The sequence below is a fragment of the Macaca mulatta genome, chromosome 17, assembly GCF_049350105.2.
Source record: "Macaca mulatta isolate MMU2019108-1 chromosome 17, T2T-MMU8v2.0, whole genome shotgun sequence".
In the NCBI taxonomy this organism is placed as follows: Eukaryota; Metazoa; Chordata; class Mammalia; order Primates; family Cercopithecidae; genus Macaca; species Macaca mulatta.
In genome coordinates this window covers 94668773-94689541 of record NC_133422.1, presented here as the reverse complement: position 1 = coordinate 94689541, position 20769 = coordinate 94668773, and the positions used below count along the sequence as shown (strand labels likewise).

The window sequence follows — 20769 nt, the reverse complement described above, 5'->3', positions numbered from 1 at the left end:
GTAAAAACAAGACATCCAAACAGGAATCCAAATATGAATGGAAGTGGGAGGTTTTCTGGTGTGTTTCGATACTAAAATGAACACTATGTCTGTATGTGCCTGTGTGTTCTCCTTCAATTCAAATTTTTATTCCAGAAAGTGGAGGTGCAATTTGTTACTTTTTTTGTGGGCACAGGAGGAGGAAAATATGATACATTTGGGGATTTTTCAGTAGAGCTGTGTTTAGTTTTAATTTTCCTGTATTTTAAAATAAACACTTTGACCAAAGCATGTTTGATCTTTGCAAGAAGGAAGTATACATTGTGAAGGAATGTGCAGCGGTTGGGTATGAAAATGGGGTTGTGACTCACAGCTGCAGGCAGAAAAAAAAAGGCGTCGTGGTGTCAGCCAGAGGTGTTCAGTCTAATAATTCAAGCTGTAAACTGTATCCCCTAAAATTACCTACATAATAAATCATTGTGCAAAGAAAAAAAAGAAGTTTGGACTGAAAAGTGTAAGTGAAACAGAATCCTCAGGAGACTTCAATGCTGGGATCTATTGGCAATGAAGTGAAATACAGGCTTATTTTGTTCAAAACTTTAAGGATCAGAATAATATTGAAAATTACTCTAGCACAACTGATTTTTTTTTTTTTCTGGCTTGGGTTTCAACACATTTCTACATAGTCTGTCACAAAAATGGGCTTATGTATTTCTCTCCTGATCACACAGCCGAAACTGCTTTATAGAATTTACAGTCGACTTAATGCAGTTTCAAGAAAAAGCTCAAGAATGGCTTTATTTTAATAAAAGTGATTATACCTAAGTTATCAAATGCATATCAAGAATGGAGGCAGAAATTTTTCTGACAATTCTTTTAGATTCCTGTCTCATATTACAGTGTTGCTTATAGGTACCAAAGAAACCACAAAATTTATGTAACGTGGTAAATTAGCTTGCCTAAGAATTCACTGCTAGGTTGAAATACTTAGGCACTGCGGTTGGCAAAGCCAGTGCCAAGTCCTGAAGACTTGAGAAACGTGAACGTTTGGGGACAGAATGCACCGTTTGGAGCAGAAACGAGCTCCGTGGCGGGAGAAAAGATGCAATTGTCAAGAGGAAGTTTAAAGGCCAAAGACACAAGAAGTCTTTGAAACAATAAGGGTGAAGAAGTCAAGAAGCAGACTCGCCAAAGCCACATTGAAACAATTTATTTTATAGGATCCCTATATTTCCAAAATTAGTAAACAGAGCCACACTGGAAACACGGGCTGTGGGCTCTCGAGCTCACATGGGCCTCTCGAAGAGGAGAGAGTCAGGTTGTCACGGGTCTCTTTCGCCTGGGTATTTCACAGGAAAATATAAGGAGGAGGGAGGCTCGAGAAAGCTGACTCCAGCGAAGTTTGCAATAAGGATTAACTGGAGAAAGGAAGTCCACAGTAATTAAAACCCCTACCCTGGCTCATTAGTATTCATGACTGAATGTCCAGCTTTTCTGTTTATCTTTCTCCCAGGATCAATATCGGAGCAGCGTGGGCCTGGGAGGAGCCCAAGTTGGGCTCCGCGTGCGCCTGACCTTTCGCGCCCTCCCTCCAGGTCAGCGCATCTTCAGAACCGCCGGCCAACGCCGCACAAGCGCTCATTAAATCCACCATTCACGGGCGGGCGGGCGGAGGCTGGGGGACAGGACTGAGGGTGGGGACGGGGCCAGGGGCAGGCAGACCCAGCCGACACCAAAGAGTTTCGGGAAACCACACTCGGCCACCTAACCACTGTGGGCCCAGTGGACCAAGAGAGAGAAAGGAACAAGAACCAGCTCTGGCTGCAACAAGAGGCTCCAGCGCAGCTTCTGGCAGGCCCTCGCTGGCTCGGCCTGGTTCCAGACCCTAAGTTTAGGGGGCTTTGCCTGTTGGGGTCGGGGGACGGGCAACATAGGAACCCCCGCGAAAAGGGAACCACACTCCCACCTCCAGTTCTGCCAGTCAGTATCCTATACAGGTCTCCGCCGGCCTCCGCGGAGCAGCCCAGTGGCTGAGCATTAACTGCGATGATTATCTCTGACATTATTAACGTTATTATTATTTCTACCCCCCACCTTCTCTAGCAGCTCTGAGCTCCCTTCTGCTCTCCAGGGCCACCGGCTTGGCCTCTAGGGCAGAGGTAAACCTGGCCCCGGGAGTTTGGGAAAGGGAGAGGTTGAGGCCAGGTTCGGGGGACGCGGGGGCCAGGCAGCTCTTCCCTCACTCCAGATTTCCTGGGAGGTGAGGGGGCGCGCCCCCTCCCTACGCCCGAGGGCTGGAGGGCGCGCCGGCAGGCGAGGCAGCCTGGCCTCTCGCAGCCCCTGGGAGTGGGCTTGGGAGACCCAACTCCAGGGAGCCCTGCTTAGCCCAGTCCCACGTCAGTGGCGCGAGTGCGGGCCTGAGGAGTGCCGCCCTGGTGGAGGACCCTCCGAGGCCGAATTAGGTTGAGAGCGCAAGGCAGGCCCGGTCCCCTCCAAGCGGCTCTAGAAAGGGCTGGGGGAGGTAGGAATGGGAGGAAGGGGTGCGGGGAGCACCTCCTGCTGCCCATGCTCACCCACATTTCTGCGGCCTCAGGTCCTTCCCACTCCCGCGAGCCCGTGGCTGGGAGGTGGGGAAGCCGAGGGAGGTGAGGATGTGTGAGCATATGGTGTGAGTGAGTGTGTTGGGTGTGTGTGTCTGTGTCTGTGTGTGCGTGCGCAAAGGCAGGGGACCTCCCCACACACTCTCTGCCTGGCAGCTGCGCTGAGCATCGTCTCGCTTCGTGGGGCAGGAGGGATGCCGGACGAGGGCAGGGCCTAGAGCACGAGAAGGCGAGGCGAGGTGTCACCTCTTCCAAAGCTCGTCGGCCCCTGGGAACAAAAGAGAAACGTGGGAGGGCGACGAGGTGGCCCCAGCACCGAGAATTCTCGGACTGTCGGGGCGGGGCAGGAGTGGGAGGACCCTGGTCTCGAATTCCCTGCAGAGGATCTTGGCTGCGGCAACTCGGGGGCGGGGCGGGGCCTGAACTCGCTGGACCTAGTAGCCCACAGCCTTGACCGTGAACTCATACCCTCGGACTGCCCTGGTTATGGCTTACAGAAGTTTCATTTGCAACACCCGGTTCAAACGGCCACAGAGGCCTTTTCGTGCTCGGGCACCCAGCCGGACTAGCCTGAGAGTTTTTGCCCTACCATCTGATCCAGTCTGGAAGGATCTAGTGTTTTTTCTCCCCGAAAATAAACCCAGCAACGATCTGAAGTCCGGATGGGGGAAGTGGAGGGGAACTTCTTCCGATCCAGTTCTGAGCTGCCAGTGAAAAATAGAAACCGTTCATTTCGATCTGCTGGGGGTAACAGTGGGCCAAGGAGCTCCGAATTTCTGTGGAACCAGAGCGATATCAGACTATAATCAATCAATCCACAAATCACTATTGAACCTTTGCTTTGGGTTCTGAGAACCTCTTTCCGGGACACGTGTCTGCTAAAGTAAAAACAAAACAAAACAAAACAAAACAAAAACCTAGCCAAAGGTTCAACCAAGTCTTGATGGTGCGTGATTTTGAGGCCTTTATCGCTCAGCCCTTGGAAGCAGGCCTAGCGTGCCCTTCCGATAATTTCGGTGGAGTGGTGTGGGGGAGGGTAGGACCCGAGTCCCTAGTGGGCGCTCGGTGGGTTCCCGCGGGTCCCCGATGCCACGGGTGAGCTCACCAGGGACCTACCAGGACACACCTCCCCCAGTCCTGGCGACCTGGGCAGGAGACCCATCACCTCGCCGGCCCAGGCCTTCCTTCCTAGCCAACCCTGGGATGCAGAACAGCACGGAGTCCAGGGAAACACGAGCCTCCGGTACAGTCTGTGATCTGCCCTTGATCTCAGGGTTTTGTGCGGAAAATAAAACCACTTGAGACTGAAAACATCCGTCTGAAAAAGAGACAAAGGGGCTAGGGGGTGGGGAAGAGGAAGAACGAAGGTGCCGGCCTAGGGAAGAGCACCGGGACAGCTTGGGATAGGCGTGCGGGGCCTGGGACGAGATTCTTCCCTCGCGTCCAGCCGTGGCTTGGCCCCAGCAGCAGCCTCCCCTTGCCCATGCCCCGAGCAGAACCGACGCGGCCTCTGATCCTGGAGTCACTTCCTCCCCGCCCCGAAGTTCATGGGATATCACTGAACCGGGGAAAGCTGATACCGATGCCGGTTATCATCGTGGGCATTAATAATGCAGTGAGGATCACGATAATTAATAATAATAATGACGGGCCTCCCGAGGGGGTTCCAGCTGCCTCCAGATAAAGCGACGCTCGCGCTGAGGGAAGTTCTTAGGTGGTGGATGGAGCGGAGCGCGAAGGAAGCCGGTCTAGGCTCACTGAAGTTCAAGTTGACCGCGACGGCGAGCAGACACCGAGCTCAGGCCGCTGCAAGTTGGGCCTCCCTGCGGGCAGCGACCCGCAGCGCAGCGCAGGGTCCCGGAGAGGGGCGAGGGCTGGCTTCAGTTTCGTGTCTCTGGAGTCGAGGCAACAGCAGGTTAGCATTTAGGTCCGTTTAGACAGCAGGGCAGGGATGGGGGTGGGGGTGGGGGGGGACAGGCGTCCTCCCCCACCCCCACCCCTACCCCCAGGCCCAAGCCCAGGAGCCTGAGTGCGGTGCAGGCTGTTGGGCCGCGAGCCCCCGCGAGCGTTCTCAGTTGAGCAATTTTCACATCTTGACACTTCTACACTATTGCCATCTCCCCTCCCCTCATTCAGTCCTTCGGATTCCAAGGGCAGAAGAGAAAGGCCAAAGGCAGAAAGACTGGACCACCTTGTCGGGTCCGTGACTTGTTTGGACAAAGCCTTGGGAAGCGAGGGACCAGGAACTGGGAGCCCTTTTGAGGGAAAACGGCTCCCGCCCGCTCCGCACATCGTAGGGTGGACTGGCAGACCACTCCCAGGCTGTGATCTTCCTCCTTCGTATTTTATTTTCCTGCTGAAAACTAGGATCAGCGCCCCCGGACCTGAAGGGGCCTCGGGTGGCTCTCTGACTTTCAGATGAGGACAGCCATCGAACCAACTCAAGGCTGTGAGATTGGCCACCTCTTCTGGCCGTTTTCCTTTTTCCCCAGATGGGAAGAAAAACCCCAAGCCCCATGGTAAAGTTGCCTTCCCCACCCCCACCCTCATCTTGTCCTTCTCCTTAGATTTGGGACTTCTCTCAAAACCAATTTCCACCAAAAAAAAAAAAAAAAAAAAAAAAATTAAAAAGTTGAAACATTTCCAATAGGCCTTTTTGTTCTTGCACAAGTTATGACAAATATTTCATTTGACTCCTTCGTTCCCCCCTTGGGGGTGGGGGGGGCTTTGGAAAACCCTAAACGATTTTCCTCACAGCTTATAATGTGTTCAATGAACTCTCCCAAGGATCAGTAACATATGCCAATTATTTTAATAATTTCGCCTAATATTATTAGGGGTTATAAATTTGATTTTAATAGGGATCTGGTTGCTTCAGGAGTTGGCGCTTGGGCAGTTCGCAGGGCCGCTGGGGAAGGCGAGCCTAGCCTCTGTCACCCTCTGGTCACTCCCCCCCACCTAAGGCTGGACGTCTTTCCTCCCCATTGAACAGGTAGTGTGACCTCCGGGAGGTCAGGGCTGCCCCTCTCTCCCCAAGCGCCCTTTAGGCCTGGCCAGTTTGAGAGGCTCATTCCAGGGCTGGAGGGAAAGGAGAGCAGGGCAGCCGTAGCTATCGCAGCCACCCGCGCTCTGCGTCTCTGCGGTGGTGCTGGGTGATCCTCTGGAGGTGTCGCTGCCACCACCCAAGTCTTTTCCGAGCCGGGGGAGCTGGAGGGGGGAGGTCCAGCACCACCCAAGGCCTCTTAGAGCTACTAGGAGAGGGAGATATTGTGATGGCTCAGAAATTTAAAAATAATCTTCCCTATCTCTACCCTTTGGTTATTACAATTATTTTTGCCTTCTTCCTTAGAGTATCTTGCCTGAAAACTCTGATCAGCTCTTGCGGGGGAGGTAGGAAGGCTGTAAACATGGGAGAAAAGCTGGTGGCTGGGGCTCTGGATCTCACTTTCACCTGGCAATTTTAGTCTTGATATCTTATTCTATTTTATTTTTACTGAATTCTTCAAGAAGTTCTCTTTCCTTTTGGGGCCAACGGTTTGTTGCTTTCCTATCTATTCTCCTCCCCCAAGAAGATCAAAATGTAGCCTATTTATCACCTTCCCTTGACCATCCTGCTTATTGGCACACAGCTGCTTTGCTTCAGCAGGATTTCTCTGCTTAAATTTTCAAGCAACTTTTGGTACAAACGGGCCCTTAAAACTATAATCATTAGGCCAAGTTCAAAAAGAAAGTACTCTGCTCAGTTTTAAATGTGTAATTAAAAATAACTGTACCTCAGCTTTTCAGAGGGAGGGAGAGGAAAGGGGGCAGGAAAGGGGGAAAAACAAAGAATAAGGAAATGTTTAGTGCTCTTAAATCCAGCCCAAATAGCTGAAAGAAAGAAAGAAAGGCATTCCCTCAGATAATGGAGCCATTAGAAGCTCTGAAGCTTCCTGCCGCCATTCCTCACAGGGGCTTTCCAAAAATTTAATTCACTCTCAGCTATTAAACAAAGGACGAAGAAAATAATTTTGAGACCTTCTGCCAAAGAGGCAGATACACACCTTCCTCCCCAGGACGCATGTGCCTCCCGCCCACTCAGCCTCAGCCAGCCTCTACCCAGGTCAATCCTCAGCTGCCTCTTTCCCCATTTTCTTTAATAACTTTGCTAGAAAAAATAGTATGTTCATGCAGTTTCAACACGTTTTATTATATTTCTGTATGCATTACTCTCAAAACATCACAAGAAATGATCAAACCACTTAAAACCTTCAAATAAAAAATCTGAAACAGTTTATGCCCACAATTGTACATATTTATAGTTAAGAAACATTCTTTATAAATATTGTTTCCTCTGTAGCAAGTTAATACCATAATTTAATTACAAATGGATAAATATGGTAACGGGTATTTACAGAAGGAAGGGTGTTATTACGGAAAAAGCTAACGGCACGACGTTTATTTTTCCCCCACAATCTTTCATACAGGAACTAACAAATTGAACTTGCAAAAGCACTAAAACATCACATGTAAACCCAGCTAACAGAAAAATACATTCACAAGCGTTGTTGTTGGTGGTGTGTATGTGTGTGCTATGGGTCAGTGTACTGAAGAAACAGAAGGGAGACTTTGGCACGGCTCGTTTTTTTCCAGTCTATAGTTACATGAAGTTTACAATCAGGTTGCCTCATAAAAAGGAACACAATATTCAATACCACAATACAAAACAAACCATTTTCTTCCACATTACTTAAAAAGAAACCGGGTAAACTAAAAAAGGAGAAAAGAGAAAGCCCATCACTTTGGGGAAGCAAAGGGGAGGAAGGCGGGGAGGAACGCAGTCCGGAGTTTTACAAATGGACAAACTTCTATACACCAAAAAGCCATTAAAACCACCTCGGAGGAGAAAGGAGGAGTCCGCTATGTACACAGTTTGTCAGAAGACTGGGAACAGGGTGGGAAAGAACATGGGCATGGAGATTAGCAGGAAGGTTTGGTTCAACATTTTTGTGGGTTTTTATTTTTTTATTTTTTATTTGTTTTATATTTTCAGCTTCAAAGACTCCGGAAGGGGTATTTTTGCTCTTCATGCCTAGATTATTATTATTAAAAAAAAAAAAAAAAACTTTAAAAAATCCTTCTGCTGGTAAAATTTTCATCATCATAAAAATCAGTTTCATAATTTTAACAACATGATCACAAGGTGCCCTCGCTGCTAGCAGCGGGGAGGTTTGCTACGCTGGGGTGGGGACAGGGAGAGGGAGCGAGGCCCCGACCCGTCACACGTACCATTCATTGAAGTTGGAGGAGAGGCCGCTGTGGCCCCCGGCTGTCCCGCTGCCCCCGCCAGAGCTGCCGCCGCCCCCGCCGCCCGCCCCGCCGCCGCCCCCGCCACTGCCGCCTCCCGAGCCGCCTCCCGCGCCGCCACTGCCCGAGCCTCCGCCCCGGTGCACGGCGGACACCGCGGCCGCCGCCGCCGCAGCCGCCGCCGCTGCTGCAGCCGCCGCTGGGGACAGGTTGGAGCTGCTCTGGGGCTCGGCGCTGGGGGACACAAGCCCCGGGGGCGTGGACGACTCATAGCCAGAGCTGGCGGCCGGGGAGGATTCAGAGCCCTGTGGGGAGGACTCATGGACCTGCAAGACAAAAGCCGGGAGGGGGGACCAGAGGGGACTGGGTGTGAGTGCAGCTGCTGTGGGGCCGGGCCCCTGGGGGAGAGCACCCCCAGAAATGTCCCCTCAGCCTCCCTGGCCCCTGGGGACCCTCCCAGGCCGGCTGAGGTGGTCCAGGCCGGTGCTGCACCGCACCTCGGCCTGCCTCGCCCTCCTCCCGGCCGCCGCGGTGGTACCTTCATGTGCTTCCGCAGCGAGCTGGGGTGCGTGTAGGACTTGTCGCACATCTTGCAGAGATAGGGCTTATCGGAGGTGTGGACGTGCATGTGCTTCTTCCTGTCGCTGCTGTTGGCGAAGCGCCGGTCGCAGCCCTCGAACTCACACTGGAACGGCTTCTCCCCTGTGGATGGCAAACATTGGCGCTGGCTGCAGACACCCAGAGCCTGCAGAGCCCCCACTCAGGCTGCGAGGGGGCTGGGTCACGGCGAGGGAGAAGGGCCTGAGGGGGCTGGGTCCCTTAAACCAGTCCAATCCCCTCTGCGGCAGAACTAAGATCAAATTAACCGCCTTCCCGCCCGACAGTCCTGCTCATTTATTTCATATTTTACTTTCTTCCAGGCTGACGCCCATCTCCTCAAATTTCTCAGGAATGTGCGGTAGCTCCTGGCCCTGCCTGCCTTTCTACGGGGCTTCTTGGATTTGCAGCTTCTAACAAGTTGGTCTCGCCACAGAGAAGCTGTTATTATGACAAAATATTTGGGGCATTATCAAAATCACACAGGCTGCTGGGCTGCTGTCGGTTTCTCGCCAGGGCCAGTAAGCAATTACATTTGGAGTTGCTACGTGTTGTTTGGGGGCCGGGCTGTGGAGAGTGACTGAGCCAGTATTTTTCATCCAAAATTCTGCAAACTGAATTAATAATTCTGGTCTCACCTCCAGTCTTTAAAAAAATAAGTTGAAGAAAAGGTAAATATTAGAGATAAGGCAGCATCTAGTGACTGCGGAGAGGCACAAGCTGGTGGGCGAGGGTTGGGGGAGTCAGCAAAGCCTTTCAAAACCTCCCCGTTTAATTTTCTGGCGGCCTCTGCATCCTGTTGCCAGAATTCCAAACGCTTGGAGTCATTTAGAGCTGCGAGAACTCAAACGTCGTTCCACTAGGAAAGGGGACCGTTTAACGTTAAATTCCATTAGCACCTAAATTGTTTCTTAAAGACATCCGCTCAGACACAGAACTCGAAAGCGAGCATTTCATGCAAATAAATTTCTCAAATTTTAAACCTTGTTAAAAGCTTGTCTCGCACCTCGGCTCCCTCCCTTCCCGGAAGAGAACAATAGGCCGCTGGCGCATCCCCACTTCGGAGTAAATATTGACGGGAGAAGTTGCTAAAACATTTGGCTTTCTTTTAGGAAATCGTCTGGCACGATTTTGGCTGAGACCTGGTCATAGATGAATAATCTATGAGGCAGGAGGCGCGTTCTCTTGCGGCTCTCTCTTCTCACGCGATCCCCCCACGGGGCCGCGCTGCCTGGGGCTCTAGCTGACCTGGGGCTCTAGCTGACCTGGGTCCAAGTTGGGAATTGCAAACTCTCTGGTGCCCATTAGAGAATTTCACAAACTGCTGCGAAACCACAGTAAAGGCCCCGCAACCCACCCCGAGACGGGCTTTAAAAACACTTTTAAAATGAGAAATGCATTACAGCTTCGGCTTACACCAGACTCATTTAATGGGAAACAGTCCCGGGAAGGGCGTTTGGACCCCGAGTAAAAGAAATGGGAAAACACACAAACCACTCAAACAGACATACACTCCGAGCAGAAAAGCACATTCACACAAGCTGGCAAAATCCTCTCTAGGCTCGCTTCCCGGGCACCGAATTAGAGAGCAGTTTTATTTTGTGCTTTCCACTTAGAACGGAAATTATTAACCGGGGCTGAGTAAACGAAGCAATTGCATGACCCAAGCATACATTTGATGTGAGGTTGATCATTTAAAAGTCGATTTCCGCACATGGAAAAACCCAGCCCAATAATATTCTGTCATTCTCCAACAGAAACAAGCTGCTGGCACTCTCGTATACGCAAAAACACCTCCCATTCCAGGTTCCCGGCTGGCGGTCTGTGCCCAGCGTCGGCACACACAGTCTCTCAGGCTGTGCGTGTCTCCCCTCCGCGCCTGGTCCCTATCCCAGCCCGCGGTTACCTGTGTGGGTCCTTTTGTGAATCTTGAGGTTCTCGGAGCGCGCGAAGACCTTGCCACAGCCCGGGAAGGGGCAGGGGAAGGGTTTCTCGCCTGTGTGCACGCGGATGTGGTTGACCAGTTTGTATTTGGCCTTGAAGGGCTTGCCCTCGCGCGGACACTCCTCCCAGAAGCAGACGTGGTTGCTCTGCTCCGGGCCGCCGACGTGCTCCACGGAGACATGGGTCACCAGCTCGTGCATGGTGCTGAAAGTTTTGTTGCAGCTCTTCTTGGGGTTGCTCAGCTGCTCGGGGTCGATCCACTTGCAGATGAGCTCCTGCTTGATGCACTGCTGCCGCATGTAGCGGAAAAAGGCACCAGGGTGGTGGTGGTGGTGGTGGTGGTGGTGGGCCGCGGCTGCTGCCATGTTCATACCCATGTTCATATTCATGGGGCCGTACTGGTTGTGGAGTTGCGCCGCCGAGTAGGGGTCGGTCCGCGGGCTGGCCACCTGGCGGTATTGCTCCGAGCGCCCGAACACCTCACCGGGCAGCCCGAGGCGCATCTGCCCGTTGAGCACATTCTGCGAGCCGTGCGGCCCGTGCTGCTCTGGCAGGCCGGGGAAGAGGAGGTGGCCCTGCGCGTCCGAGTGCGCGTGGTGCAGGCCGCCCGCGCCCGGCCCGAACAGCCCGTGCTGCCCGCCGCCCGGCGCCGAGTCCCCGAAGCCGCGGCTGCGGAACAGGAAGTCCCGGGTGGAGTTGAAAGGAGGCCCAGAGTAGGAACCAACGTGCGCGGCGTGCGGCCCGAGCGCTGCGGCCGCAGCGGCAGCCGCAGCGGAGCCGGGGTAGGCGCCGGGGCCCTGCGACGTGAACGCCGAGCTCTGGCCGGGGGACAGCTCGTGCGCGCCCGGATTGAGCTTGAAGGCTCCCATGTGCGCGGCGGCCGAGTCAACGAAGCCGTTCTGCGCCGCCGCCAGGCTCAGTTCTCGGTCCTGCATCTCGGCGGCCGCGGCCGCCGCCGCCGCGGCGGAGTGGTGATGGTGGCGCGCGAAGCTGCCTACCCCGATGGCCGGGAACTGCGGACCCGCGTCCAGGAGCATGGCCAGCGCGCCCGCACGCCCCGGCGAGCCCCGTGCCTCCGCGCCGCCTCGACTCCCGCTCCCGATCCGCGCGGTGCGTCCGGCGGCCACCGGGCTCCAGGCGCAGGCGGTAGTGGTGGCGGCCGCTTCAGTCCTGAGAGCCGCTCTCCTGCGCCCGCCGCCTCCGCCGCCGCCTGGCTCTGCCTCAGGCGGCCGGGCGCGGAGCGAAGGCGCGGAGAGGAAGAGGAGGAGGCGGCGGCGGAGGAGGCGCGGGAGGAGGAGGAGGAGGTGGAGGAGGAGAAGAGTCCAAAGCCAGGCGGAGAACCAAAGTGTATTAAAGGAGCTGCGGCGGGGGCGGGCGGGCAGGGCAGGGGAGGGCGGGCGGGAGGAGGGAGCCGGAGGGAGGTGTGGGGAGCCGAGAGTAGAGGGGGGCTACCGGGGGGCGAGCGCCGCGCCGCGGCCCCCACCCCTGCGCGCACCCGCGCGCGCACGCACACACTCACTCGCTCGCACGCCCAGCGGACCCGGAGCTCGGCCGCGCCAAGCAGCGCTGGTAGAATGCAGTCACAACCGCGGCGGGGCCACGGTGCCCGAGCGCGGCGGCCGTGCTCACTCCAGGAAGGCGGGCGAGGAGAGGACCGAGGCGAGATCCGCGATTGGCACCCGGGACCAGCGCACCAGCGGCTCCACCTGACCGCGACGGGGGCGCCGGGGCGGCAGGCGGAGTCCAGGCGTCCTCTCTGGGGCGCGCTCCGGCGACAGCTCCCTCCCCCGCGGCCCTGCTCGCGCCGCCCCGCGCGCGGCGGGTATTGTTCGGAGCTGCGGCCGCAGTGTTTAGCCCTCCTCGGCCTCGGCGCTTGGCATTGGCTGCGCCTCGCGTAGTAAACTTGCAGTGGCCACGAATTTCCCCAGATGAAGGCAGCAGCCGCGCCGCTCCCCCTTTCTTTAAGTTGTGCCGGAGGAGTAGGCGGGGGAGTAGGGGGGAGGGGGATGTGGGAGGGGAGAAGGCGAGCAGGGGGAGGGGAGGAGGGGGAGGCTGGGCTGAAAAACAATAACAACAATAAAAAAGTGATCTCTCGCTCGCCTCTTCCCTCCCGCCGGTCGGGCCTGGGCGCTGGGCCCGGAACTAGTGGCCGCGCCGCGTGGACAGAGCGCAGTCCGCGGCCCGAGCGAATGTGAGGCCCAGGCGGGCTCTCAGGTCTTGGCTGCGGTGGGCTGCGTTCGCCACCGCCTCTGTTGATTTCGGTGGGCGCCGCCAACGCCGCAGCAGCAGCCTTTTATTTTTTACTTTTTGTCTCCTCCTTTTCCTTTCCCCTCCCCCCGCGCCCCCTAGTCTCCCGCCCCGGCCTCCCTCCCTCCCTCCAGCTCGAGGCCGGGCCCCCGGTCAAACCGCCCCTTTCACGGCGGCTCCCGCCCCGCTCGCCCTCCCAGCGCCGCGATTGGCCGCCGCGGCCTAGTCAATCCCGCGCCCCCGCCCCGCGGCCCGGCCCGCCCCTCGGTCCCCGCGCTCCCTGAGCTGCTCCCGGCTCGGGCAGCCGCCGTACGTGCCCGCGGGCCCGGCCTGACATCCTGCAGCGCTTCTCCCGAGAGCTCGGCGCCGCGGCTTCTAGTCCCGGCCGACCGCGGCGCTCCCAGGAGCCGGGCGTCCAGCGTGGCTCGGACGCGGGCCCGGGCCGCGGGGTCGAGGCGCCCTCAGCTGGGTCAGTAATGGGACGCAGCCCAGCGCTCCAGTCTTTCTGCGTAGGCCACCTACTCCCCCGGGATCCGAGCAGCTCCCAGCGGACACCGAAAACCCCGGGGACGCCTGGCCCGAGCACTCCTGGCCGCTCGAGATGTGGCTAACAGCTGGGTCGCCCAGCAGGAGGCTCTGCGCGCGGGGACATTTCAGGCCCGGGGCCCCGCCGGGAGCGCGCCACAAGGAGCGGCAGGGGGCCGGTCTGCTGCCCGCTTGGCACGCTCCCTACTCTCACCCCGCCTTTGCTAACTTGCTCTGTGGCATTGAAACCACAGGTGCCGGACGGTGGGCACAGAGAAAGCCAGGCATGCCCCTTCTTCCCACCCTCCGGACGCCCACCCAGACACCGCCTTCCCCGCCCCCCGCGGCGTCCCCGTCCGCCCCTCAGCGCGCTGAGCTCCCCCCCGCCGCTTGCGTCCTGCTCCGATTACAGCAGTAAACACTGGGCAGCGGCCCCCGCGTGGAAGGGGGTTGTTTGGAAGTCTTTTAAAGACAGTGTCACCCTCAGGGTAAATGCCCAGAAGCCGGGCCGCGCATCCTTGGGCTGGGAAGTGTGGGAACGCCCGAGACCAAGCGAGGTTCAGGCCGGAGTTTGGCTGCGAGTCAGGCTCAGGGTATCGGGAGAAGAAGCCGTCAGACTCGGCAGGGCTTAAACCTTCTAGAAAGCATATATATCCACTCCTTCTGCAGGAGCGGGGAGTGCCACCCGGGCGGTGGCCCGGCGGCGAGGCTGCTCCCTGCGCCGCGCTGGCCAGCGCCGCGGCCCCAGGCTGACCGCTGCGGACATTTCCTGTCCCGCCGCCCAAATCTCGCGCTCCCGAGGTAACCAGAGAGGGAAAGGAGGGTCCAGAGGCTGCAGAGGTGTGAAGGGACGGCCTGAGGCCAGCGCCTCGGGCGTGTTCGCCTGGCTGGCCTGGAGAACTGCTTTTATTTATAAGTCTCTAGGAGTTGAAATAAAATTAAACGAAGAGAAAATAATTAATTTTCAGAATTATGTTCTGAAATGAAATCAACAAAAACGCGGGAAGGATCCTCTAGCTCACTATGGCTGGCAGAACCCGGGCTGTCTTGCGCCGGCTCAGGCAGCCTCTCCCGGCTTAAGCGAGTCTCTGCAGGTTGGCGCTGGCCGCAGCCCCTTGCGTAAGAGGCCCTGTGCCCTTCCTCCGTCCCACTCTTCCCTGTCATGGGGGTGGGGGTGGGGGTGCAAGAATGAGGGAGGCTGTGGCCTCTTGTCTGAAAGCAAGGCAGTTTGCCTGGAAGGTGGAGATTCTCACCTTCCCTGAAAGGAGGAAATGTTCCCATTTCCACACCCCTCTCTGTGCATAAAAGGGGGCGGAGGGCACTAGCCAAACTGGCCCCCTAGGCCTAAAGGGACCTGAGACAGAGACGCAGAGAGAAAAGAGAACATCTCTGGCGGAAAGGCTGCCCTGCTACGTTGAATCCATTAAAAAATGCTAGTGCAATTTTTATATTGCACACTTGTTTGCTTTATTCATCAATTTTTATGGAGATGGGAAGCGAGCGCGAGAGGAGAGTATTTGGAAAGGCTTACTCCAAAAATATTTCCGAAGGAAAATGTTTTCTTGGAGATTGGTTGTGAGAATAGCAAACCTGCACATGCAGAGACCTCACTTCCCTTCCTTCTTTCAGGCCATCAGACTTCCAAGTCTTCCTCCTTTCCCACTGTCTTACCCCATCCCCAGTCCTCCCTCCCTCTCCTCTTTGACCCATTCTCTCTTTCGCTTTGATTTCGCCTTTGCTGCTCCCGCGTTTGGGGATCGCGCGGCTGGGTGCTCGCTCGCGCCGCATTCCGGGGGCCGCGCGCGGCCGGGCGGTGGGGCGGACGCCTTAATTCCCGCCGGAGACCCTGCGGGTTGGGCCCTCCTGGCTATTCTTTCCCGGCTCCAGTTCTCCTCTCTCTGCAGGGCACAGAAGAGCTGAGCCAAGTTCAAAGTCACGTCGCCGTCCCTTCTCAGAAGTGCTTTATTTCTCTACAAACCGCAAACCCCTTTACTTCATGACACTTTTTTTTTTTTTTTTTTTTTTTTTTTTTTTTTAAAGGAAGGAAAGTGAAGAGAGAGCGAGAGAGAGCAAGGGGGGAAAAAGAAAGCATGCAAAGGCTTTCAGAGTTACTGCCTCAAAAGTAGACTCGGGTTCCTTGGCTGAAGGAAAAAAGCAGCCAAGCGGCACATTGTGAGTGAATTCAGTTTTTCAACAGGTTTCTGGAAGGGCCCGTCTGTGGCAGTGTCAGGCGCGCAGGACCCACAACTGTCTCCATCCGGCAAACATGTCCCCTCTTTGTAAGTTTCCCAAAACTATGCTTCCGAAATCTTGCGGAGGCTGCGCGCCGCTGGGCCACAGGCCGGGGCTTGAGCGGATCCCGCTCCAGGCCGCGCGGGCCGGTGTTCATTTCTTTGCAAGTAGAGGGAATGGCAGCGTGATGGAGAATTGGGGTTGTCTTCAAAAACCAGAAAATCCCGCCAACACCCGAGCCCCCATCAACCAAAGCACCTCGTTGCCGTTTGTGGGCATCTGTGAACAGTGTTGACTGAGTTCTTTTGTGGTATGGGATGTGTTTTGTTTACCTATGCATAAATATAGCGTGTATGCACACACTATACCCTCACACACACACACATAGGTATACATTGCTGGACAGGAGAAGCCAAAGAACAGGCAAACAAAATTGACCTTTACATTGAAAAGCAGAAGCTCTCGGTTGCCACACCACTCAAACTTTTAATTTTCCTCTTAAGGAAGAAGGTGGAAATGGGGGTAGTGGGAAAGAGTTGAGAGAATAAATGAGAGAAACAAGCGACAAAAAAAGGGGGGGATTTCATAGGATTCCAGCACCATCATCTGTATCACAGACTCATAAATTCAACAAGATCATCAACAGGATATTAAGTTGCAGGGCACCTTTGATTCCGCCTTCTCAGCTACTCCTGGGCTGGGTGACCCCTGACCCATGAAGGACCACATGTGTGGTGCGGGAGCCCCTTCTATAAAACCCACCTAGAACAAAAGTTCTTTGTTAGTGCTTTAGAGAAGTGTAATGTAAAAGAAGGGGAAATTGTGAAAATCTCAGCCAATGTTGTAACTTTTAAATACCATTTTTAAGAAGTGGGGGTGCTGAATGAGGTTGTGATAGGATAAGGCCCTCTCTAGTTTGCTAAAAGAATGTCTTTTCTTCCTACAGTTAAAATTTACTGTCCTGTAACTGGGCTTATAAAAAGTCTCCATATAAAATATGTGCTCACCAGCAGTTTAGTGATAGGGGTGCAAATATTTGTGTATTTGTCAAAAGGGACTCAGAAAAAATAGAAGCTATTAACCACCCTGGACTTTACCCCTGCATTGGTGATAGTCAGTGGTTGTGGTTTTCCAAAAGGAAGAGAATTAATTGTCCTTACTTGTCTTCTCTTTCCTGATGGGAGTGATTCTACTGCTGAAAAACAAACAAAACCAAACAAAAAATAGGAGACATTAGCTAATGTGAATGTGTTTAATGTTATTCTGAAGACCTATCCTTTGGGCTCCCAGGCGAACTATATCCAGAGAGATTGAATACAGATGACAGGCGAGCAGCTTTCCAATAAACTGTAGTATTATTGCAATAGACTTTGTAATACAATTTATGCTGTCATTCATAAATAACAATGCCATATGTCAACCATATTGCTTACACAAGTAAATCCATCAACGTGTCACTATTTGATTTATCTCAACAGCTTCTTCAAATATTGAAGTATAGATATTGGAAGGGGTGTGGAGTGAGAGGAACTACCCAAGAAATTTGAGATTTTATTTTTAACTGCACAACCTCTACTTCTTCATTTCCCATCCAAAAACATCCTAAAGGGTAAGAGATGAAGGGGAGGAGAAGCACATGGAGGGGCCAACACAAATAAATATTGAGTGGTTATATGAACTGTGAACATGCAAGCGAGTTCTGTGGTTGTTTTGACCTTCTGGACATATTTTAGAACACTAATGCATTTCCCAAGAAATTGTCAATCCTAATGGTCAACTGTAGGTCAAAGGTCTTTCTCCAACAACCTCTATCTCTGAGAGTAGAAATGACTGCAAACCAAATGAGAGTATTTGGCGACAGGCAAATTTTATTCAACTTATTCTTTAGAAGTAAGGAAGTAAAGGGAGTGATAGTTTTTCAGTGGTTTTCAACCACAAAGGTGAGGTGGACATGGGATAGGCCCATTTCATGACTGTACAAACAACAAGACAAAACAAATCCCCACGGAATCCAACATATCAGTCACCACCACACAGCCCCAGTCTTCTGCCTTTTCATCCTCGTTAAGTCTACATAAGTGTGATAGGGCTATTAGAAGCACTTTTCTGGATACTCTTAGCTCCACACATATCCGTTGAGCCTCAGGACTCAGCGCCAGCTCAGGAGGGCGGTAACCCTCGAAGAGCCCCTGAGAGGACTGCGAATTGCGGAGCGATTCTGAGCACCCAAAGGCCTTGGGCCAGTCGCAGCCCCCACGCAAGTCAGATTGCGAGTTGCCAAGGCCGGAGGGTGGGGATGGGGATCTGGTCCCTGCCTCGTGCAGACGGGGAGGCCGGCCAGGAGAGGCTGCCCTGAAACTCCCTGCCTAGCCTGGCGAACCTGATTTGGGGAAACCCTTGGACCCTAAGTCACCATCACTCACGGCCGTGGCGAAGCTCTACTAAAATGCAACTGTGCTGGTGCCTTTGCCCACCCCGCCCTAGCTTTTAGGAAAGGTCTCAGTGGACCATCAGGCCCTTCCCAGTGTCTGCTAGCAACCCCCTACTTCTGCGCCTATTAAGCTCCCATTGGCGCCCTTGGGCTAGGGTTCAAAGGTCCTTCGATTCCTCTAGTAATTCGGGTGCCCCATTCGCCCTTGAACCCGCCCCTGGAGCGGCCCAAATGACACTAGATGCTCCAAACCCGCCGACACCCAGCCCTTCTACAGGGAGGCCGCTCTCACAGAAACCACGCGGGACCAGCGAGTCGTAAAGCAATTGCAGGGGCAATAAAAGGCAGTTCGGTGGGTCCCCCAGCTCCTTTCTTTTCCACCCCATCGTCCCCGAGATCCCCCCGCCCTCCGCCTGCAGAAACAATCAAACAAAGGCTCAAAAGCCAGGAAATGTCCAATTCACTTCCCTTGGAGTTTATTAATTGCCTACACCCATCGCAGGAAACTTGGCTGTGTTCGGTGACATACAGAGGGCACCGGGGAGCGGTGGAGCCTCAGTCCCCCGACTCTGCGCAGCGGGAAGCCGCAAGCGCCAGCTCGAGCATCCCCAGAGATGGGGTACCGTGGCCTCCAGGCAGCTGAACGTGGTTAGCTCAGCTAACCTGGGTTCTGGTTAGCTGGTCATTTACTGGGCCTCTCATCTCCCCAGCCTACTCGCTACTTTGTCTGGGTCTGGAAGGACTTTGGGGTTCGGGGTGCAACCTAGAGGTCTGGAAATGGACACCCCGCAAGAGCCCTTGCTAACTCCAGAAAGGACATTTCCATGGCTTGCCACTTTGCTGCCACCACACAGGCACCTCCGCTGCAAAACGCAGAAAGAGCATGGGTTTGAGGACTGGCCCTGACGACCAACACCACCGTCGAAATGTGCGGGCCAAACCCACAGAAGAATTGGCATAATGCCTTCCACAGCCCCCTGCTTTTAAAACTAGTATTATAATTCCCTTCAGCGCCCTGGAAATTGTTGGTGTTTATTTAGGAAGTGTGACAGAGTTATTGGGTCTTCAGAAACTTGGGATGTTAAGGGGGTTTGATTTGGCTCCCAAATAGCTTGAAAAAGAAACAGCGCACCTGGGGTCAGGCGGGTCATCACAATAACAAAAAGCGCTTCTACAAAATAAAAAGCTCTTTTATAAAGAAAGGCAATCCCGGAAATCCACTGCAAGCCTTCCTGATGACCATCTAGCTAGGCCTATTCTCAGGTTTAATTGGCAGGCGGTTTATTGGCGCCTTATTGGTGTTGATTGAAATTTTGCTCCCAGTCTTTTCTTTTAAGAATTAGCATCTCAAGTCGATTTACCTGAGTCAATTATCTTTTTAGGGTCTAGGTTTGGTCATAAATTTGCAAATATTCATTAAACTCACTTTGTAAATATCCTTCTTTCCTATCGCTACCCAAATCTCTATTATTTCCTAAGAAAGTCTTTTCTTTTTTAAGGCTTCCATAAAAAGAAATTGATCAGGGAGCTATATTTGAATTAAGACATATTAAATCGATGACAGATACATATCACGCTGTGTTTAACAAGAGTTGTACAAGGAGGCGGGTTCCAGATTCCGCACGGCTCTGCTACACCATTATTCACATTTTTACAGCCTTTCCTTCATGCCTTCACCCATTAAACCATTAAATTTCAGCAATTCAATAAAACAAAGCAGTTATAATTTTGACGAAAAGCTATTTTGAAGGGGGTGGAGGTACCCATTTTATTGCACAATAAAAATGCTGAACAGTCCATATTAAAGGCTAGCTTGTGTTTATTTTCTTCTTTCTTTATTCATTCTTTTTGTTTTGTTTTGTTTTTACTTATAACCTGCAGGATTGAACCCAAAGCTGCCATTACTACAAGAATTAATGCTTATTGCCAAGAAATTCAAATAATGGAAACTCATTGGAAAGGTTCGGAGAGGAAACGAAGACAGTGATAATTCCAAATATGATGTTTTCTTCATATACTATCCATGGAGATGGCACAGTTCTCTATCAACCTCTGCCTGGTTGGCTTGAAATGTTTTAAGTCTTTGATATAAAAATTGTGAAAGGACTGGTCCTTTCCAAAGAGAGATGATTTTGTTACCGCTGTTTATTAAATGTTTTTCGTTTTATTTCCACACACGCCTTTAATTCCCCATATTTGAACTTCATCGAAGCTTAAAAGTCCATTTAAAATTTGATGGTAGCATTGTCTTTGTTTGCTTGTCAGTTTTATAAAAGAAATGACATTCCTAAGTCTCATACCGAAGCCCCCTGTTAAACATCGTTCACACCAATGTAAATGGCGCTATCGAATCAACTCTTTTGAGAATATTTCTGATTACTTCCCAGGGCCACCTCCCCGATAACGGCTTTGTGTAGTCTACTTTTACTTGGACTGCAAACGAATTAAGTTGGAAACATGTTTTATTGTATCCCCAAAGAAAACAAATCACGTTCTAATCATTATTATTATTATTATTATTATTATTTACAAGTAATGTTACAGATGGCAGCAAAATACAAATTTTAAAACCCTGACTTTAATATTTGAGCATTTTGGAACATCACAAATTTCAAAAATGTTTTCTTTTAAAATCTGAAAAGGACACTTTGGGGAAGTAAAACCCCTAATTTGGGGGGAGGGTCCCACATTTCTCCGCCCACCAAAAAGTGAAGGAGGGAATTTCTATTTTTAAAAAATCGATTTGATACCAAACCGCTGGAAAGGGATGGGATTCGTTTTAAAAGCCAGTTTTTATGGTTTTCAAATAAGACATCTTAGAGGTAGACTGGTTTATTAGAAAACGATAAGAAGGCGAAAGATTATTCTATCAGTAAATAAAAAGCAAATATATTTCTTGATTTCAAAATAATACTTTATTGTATCAGT

At 52.7% G+C, this 20769-nt stretch overlaps 1 protein-coding gene across 1 annotated transcript; it reads right to left on the bottom strand.

The window, feature by feature from the left end:
• Positions 1–6747: 6747 nt before the first annotated feature.
• ZIC2 (Zic family member 2) lies at positions 6748–12199 on the bottom strand. The gene is made up of 3 exons (XM_001093759.5): positions 10369–12199; positions 8404–8567; positions 6748–8191 (listed from the first exon to the last, which is right to left on the bottom strand). The coding sequence occupies exons 1-3, from the start codon at positions 11441–11443 to the stop codon at positions 7838–7840; spliced, it is 1593 nt and encodes a 530-aa protein (XP_001093759.2). The 5' UTR covers positions 11444–12199; the 3' UTR covers positions 6748–7837.
• Positions 12200–20769: the final 8570 nt, after the last annotated feature.

Excerpts from the sequence above, each read along its gene's own strand:
- ZIC2 (XM_001093759.5), bottom strand. The coding sequence starts at position 11,443 with ATGCTCCTGGACGCGGGTCCGCAGTTCCCGGCCATCGGGGTAGGCAGC. Across the intron at positions 8,568-10,368 it reads TCACAAAAGGACCCACACAG|GGGAGAAGCCGTTCCAGTGT; the intron begins GTAACCGCGGGC and ends TGCCATCCACAG. Across the intron at positions 8,192-8,403 it reads CGCTGCGGAAGCACATGAAG|GTCCATGAGTCCTCCCCACA; the intron begins GTACCACCGCGG and ends TTTGTCTTGCAG.